The sequence below is a fragment of the Nothobranchius furzeri genome, chromosome 13, assembly GCF_043380555.1.
Source record: "Nothobranchius furzeri strain GRZ-AD chromosome 13, NfurGRZ-RIMD1, whole genome shotgun sequence".
Lineage (NCBI taxonomy): Eukaryota > Metazoa > Chordata > Actinopteri > Cyprinodontiformes > Nothobranchiidae > Nothobranchius > Nothobranchius furzeri.
The window spans coordinates 56,240,765-56,245,764 of record NC_091753.1 but is presented as its reverse complement, the minus strand read 5'-3'; the positions used below and the strand labels follow the sequence as shown (position 1 = coordinate 56,245,764).

Sequence of the window (5,000 nt, the reverse complement as noted above, 5' to 3'; positions counted from 1 at the left end):
TATTGTGGTCAAGTGTGTGTGTGTGTGTGTGTGTGTGTGTGTGTGTGTGTGTGTGTGTGTGTGTGTGTGTGTGTGCGTGTGCTCGCGCCTGTGTGTTTGTGTGTGTGTGTGTCTGATGACATCACTGTGATGACCTCATACTAAGCTGACCTGTCACATCGCTCTGTGAGAAAGATGTCATCTGATTGGCTGGGAGGTTCTGCTCCATTTGGATTTGAACACAAACCCGTCATCAGAACCAGTGTGGCCTGGTTCTGCTCATCCTGGTCCTGTAGAATCCTCCAGTTCTGTAACTCATCATTTGCCTTAAAGTCACGCTGCTGTTTGTCACCATTTACACACATGAAATGAAGAATTTTGTCTCAAGTATGGTCCCCTCAGCTGCTGGCTGTGTTACCATGGTAACGGGCTGACAAACCCTAACCACCACCTTCGTGTTAAACTGCCGTCCGTGACTGAATCCAGGTTCGGTTAACCGGTTTTCGGTCTCCGGGTGAAAAAAATGATCAGCATTAGAGCAATGAGGGTGATGCCTTCAGGAACAGTCTGGATGTTTCAGCCTCCAGTGACTAAAGTGATCATTAGGAAGCCCAGAGGGACGGTTCAGATCTTTAGGTGAGGTCTGTTCAACAGATAAGTCAGTGAACAGCCTTAGTTTGATGAAACAGAAATCAATTCTGGTCCAGCTGGTCAACGCACCATTAAACGGTTTTGATCTCTGACTTCAGAGCAGTTTTTGCTAGCGCTGCTTTATTATCGACCACAAAATGAGCATTTCATGGTTCCTCCAGGTTAACACAACAGCTGCAACTAACTGCTGTTAGCATCCACGAATACCCAGAGGTTCTGCCACTAGCTGTTAGCTTATCAGTAGGATCTGTGTGTGTGTGTGTGTGTGTGTGTGTGTGTGTGTGTGTGTGTGTGTGTGTGTGTGTGTGTGTGTGTGTGTGTGTGTGTGTGTGTGGGTGTGTGTGTGTGTGGGTGTGTGTGTGTGTGTGTGGGTGTGTGTACACCTGCAGGGGGAGACAGAGTTCTATCAGAATATCGGAGAGCAGAAATCCTCCAACCAGAATCCGTTTCTTTGGTCAAATCCGGTTTATTCCACCCAAACATTCATGATGTGAAGTAAAAACACTTTTATTGTTTAATAAAAGAACAAACTGGTTTCACTGGTACTGATTTCTGTGGGTTTTCTGGTATTGTTGTTACAGGGGAATTTAAAACCCAACAAACGCGTAATTAGATGTGCTTTTTAAGTTTTACTTCTGAAGTTTTGGGCCAAACTTTACTTTTCAGCTTGATTCTGAACTTCCTGTGTTTGTTTTATGGGTGAGAGGTGGGAGGGGTGAGGGGCGGGGCTTTGCGTTGTCAGTCGGCAGCTGGAGACAGCTGTCGTTTCTGAAGAGAGCCGGAGCTTCGACGGACCGACCGTCTCACAGGTGAGTCCTGGGACACCTGGCAGATTTAAACGTTATTTATTCAGCAGCAGCAGGACTCAGACCCGGCTCACTTCACTCTTTCACTGAATCTGATTCTTGGAAGAAGCTGAGCTGAGATAAATTATTCTAACCTGATGTGCAGAAGCAACATCAGACGTCTCATTAAGTGGATAAAAATCATGTTTGGGTCTGACGGGTCAAGGTTCGGGTTTTCGCGTGAGCAGTGTCCAGCAGCCTTCCGCCAGGTCTTGACTTTTTGTCGTTACGTCGTTTAAATATCAGGAAATTACAATTTTAAAAAACTGGAAGTTTCATTCTTCAGCCTCTAAAGCATCTGGTTTTATTGTCAAAAGAATCTACATCAGATAAAACGTGTAAAAACTCCTGATTATCACACAAATGCATCCTCTAACCACGTTTTAACTCGTCAAAACAAAGTTTAAACAGGTTAAAACGTTCAACTCTGCAGCGTCTCCCCACAGCGCGCTAAGTCCAAATTCTCCATGTGAGTTTTTTCCACCTGCTGTAAGGCCGACGGTGTCCTCTCAGGTCCACTGAGTTCAACACATAAACTTTAAAGGCACAGTTGGTGGTTGCCATGGTGACCCTGATGAAACAGTGACAGCCGTTTTAACATTCCTGTCGTTCCAATCTTTTACCTTCTCTCGTCTCAGATCAACGCAAACTTGATGCTGGAATTAGACGCAGCCCGTGGGAAAATATTCCTGTTCATAACGAGGTTCAGGTGCATTTAAATGTGACTCATTATTGTCCTCATTTATGTAAGACCTGTAGATGTTGGAAGGAAATGTCAGAACCCACATTCATCTTTTTAGGTTGAACATGTTTGCGTGGTTTTCTGAGTAGACTTTTTATCTCACGAAGAGTAAAAACGGATTGTTTGATTAAAAAAATGACTTAGAAAAGTTTGGAATTTTTTACTCAAACAGAAACCAACGTCATCAGGAGGAGGATGAAAGGGAGAGGAGAGCAGAGGGAGGATGGTGTCACACTCATCGCCATGGAAACGGCACCAGACACCAACTATGGCAGCATTACCATGGTAATAGCTCTCTCTCTCTCTCTCTCTCTCTGTGTGTGTGTGTGTGTGTGTGTGTGTGTGTGTGTGTGTGTGTGTGTCAGCGGCTGTTGGGGGTCCATCAGGGGGCTGTTTCAGAACCACTTCTGTTTAGATAAAATGTAACATTACAACAACAAAAAAATAGCATTTGTTCTTTCTCAGAACAAAATCCTAACATGCGGAACGGCTTTCCAGAGTCCTGGTTCTGGATCTGGAATGCGGGCCACCATCTGGTCAAACATGGACCTAGTTTAGTTGGTGTTCCACACACACCCTCAGCTGGATGTCATCATGGTCAGTCTGAGCTGAAACCATCAATAACTACATAGACCTGTAAGATCATGACCTCAGACCAGGACTTGTTCAGCTCAGACCGGAGCCACTAGCGTAGCTCCTCCTGACAGGAACCTTCTGAAGGATTTCAATCTTCTGCTGGTTGATGGAGATCTCTGAAGTCATGTGAACCAGCAGGAAACAGGAAGTGTGTGGCGAGAGGAGACAAGTGGACTCCACGCAGCCTAACACAAACACAGCGTCTGGTGTTCCTTCTGTTCGTCTTCAGCTTCGTTCCCAACAATGGAGACCTGAAGCTGCAGGAAGAAACAAATCAGCTCTGATTAGAGGCTCAAAGCCACAGAAACACCAAACGGACGAGGGAAGGAAGTCCTGCAGGACCAGCCAATCAACAAGGCGCTCTCAGAGGAGCAACAAACACATCATTAATAATATAGTTACAGTAGCTTCATCCAGGCTCCTTGAACATCTTAAAACCACTAACTTAAAAACTTTATTGAGATTTTCTGTCATAGACCAAAACAAAGTAGCACAGAATTGTGATTTGCACATAGAGACTGAAAATCTTTACCTGTTCTTCGCTGTAAAATGGCTCAATCCCACCTGCGAACCAACCAGATGCTCAAGACCTTGGGTCACATGATTACTATTTGATCTAAACTATTCCATCGTAGCTTTTGCTGTGTGTTCAGGGTCGTTGTCTTGCTGGAAGGTGAATCTCCATCCCAGTCTCAAATCCTTTGCAGCCTCCAGGATTGTCCTGTTTTCAGCTCATCCCAACTCCCCATCAGCCCGGACCAGCTTCTCTGTCCCTGTGCTGCAGCATGATGCTGCCACCACCGTGTTTGACAGTAGGGATGATGAGTTCAGGGTGACGAGTGTTACTTCTCTGCCACAGAACGCACTTTGCTTTAAGGCTCAAAGGTTTAACTTGGGCTGCATGGTGGCGCAGTGGTTAGCACTGTTGCCTCGCAGCACGAAGGTCGCAGGTTCGAAACTCGACTGCGGCTTTTCTGCGTGGAGTTGCGCGTTCTCCCCATGCATGCGTGGGTTTCCTCCGGTTTCCCCCACAGATCACAACATGCCCTATAGGTTATAAATTGCAAGTCGCTTTGGATAAAAGCGTCTGCCAAATAAATAAACATAAACTTTGATCTGGTGCTGGTTGCTGTGTCCCCTACATGGGCCCTGGCAAAGTCCAAACAGGACCTCTTATGCCTTCTCTCATATATAGTACGTATACACATGATGGATGTGGGGAGGGCATGACTTAGTGGTCCTGTGGACAGATTCTCCCACCTGAGCTGTGGATGTCTGCGCCTCTACCAGAGAGACCTGGAAGCTCCTCTGATCAGTGCTCTCCTTGCTTGATCTCCAAAGTCCTGAACGTCCACCATGTCCCCCGTGCCTTTGCATGCGCCACATGTCCAACATGTCCCTATGTTCTTCATGCCGTTTCGTATCAGATGTTCGATGTTTGCTGTGTCTGCAGAACGTTCCTGCTTCAGACAAGAACATGTTCAGTGACGGAACCACTCGGATCGGTGAGACGGAACACACGTGTCATCGTGACGTCACTGTGATTTTGTTTATGATGTAGCTTTTCTGATTTTGTTTTAAACAAATGAGATGGGATGAATACAATAAATATCAATTTAGATTTTAAAAATATATTTAATTGGAATACGTTTTTTAAATGACTAAAATTCGATTCTTGTTTTCCTATTGGTCAGACTTTGTGTTGGTGTGGGAGGAGCCTTGGGGCTCACAACAGGACAGCTCTGGTGTTAGCCCCACCCACATCACGTGGAGGGAGGAGTTCCTGGATGGATTGAAACGTGCAGGACTGTTGCAGGAGAAGGTGAGCTAATAGACGCACCTGAAGCTCACCTGAGCTCCCGAGGTAACGCTCACCTGGTGTACCTGAGTAAAGAACACAAGCTTACACTAAAGTAAACATCAGAAAGGAAACATGGAACTCGTTCTTGATGAACCAGACTTGAGAGTCAACATGAAGCGTGTGGATTGCGTCACCAGGCCATCATCGTCCTGGTGCCTTGCTGCAAGGTCACAGGTTCAAATCCCAGGTGCAGCTGTCCTGCATGGGGTTGGTGTGGTCTCCCCAGGCAGCAAACCTAGCTCCCATGGGTCTACAGAGGAGCTGAAGGTGGTTTACCCAAACCTAT

At 46.1% G+C, this 5,000-nt stretch overlaps 2 protein-coding genes across 2 annotated transcripts in view; both read left to right on the top strand.

The window, feature by feature from the left end:
- ece2b (endothelin converting enzyme 2b) overlaps window positions 1-1,165 on the top strand; it is a 21,758-nt gene extending 20,593 nt beyond the window's left edge. The window contains exon 19 of the mRNA XM_070543646.1: window positions 1-1,165. This exon is cut by the window's left edge and continues 465 nt beyond it. The gene's annotated coding sequence lies outside the window, so the exon portion shown is untranslated.
- A 185-nt stretch (window positions 1,166-1,350) lies between these two features.
- The window catches only part of ano7 (anoctamin 7), a 13,231-nt gene continuing 9,581 nt past the window's right edge, over window positions 1,351-5,000 (top strand). Inside the window, exons 1-4 of the mRNA XM_054742380.2 lie at window positions 1,351-1,439; window positions 2,390-2,502; window positions 4,307-4,358; window positions 4,548-4,675. Coding sequence (XP_054598355.1) covers window positions 2,413-2,502; window positions 4,307-4,358; window positions 4,548-4,675 — 270 coding nt within the window. The 5' untranslated portion in view covers window positions 1,351-1,439; window positions 2,390-2,412. The remainder of the gene's footprint in view (window positions 1,440-2,389; window positions 2,503-4,306; window positions 4,359-4,547; window positions 4,676-5,000) is intronic.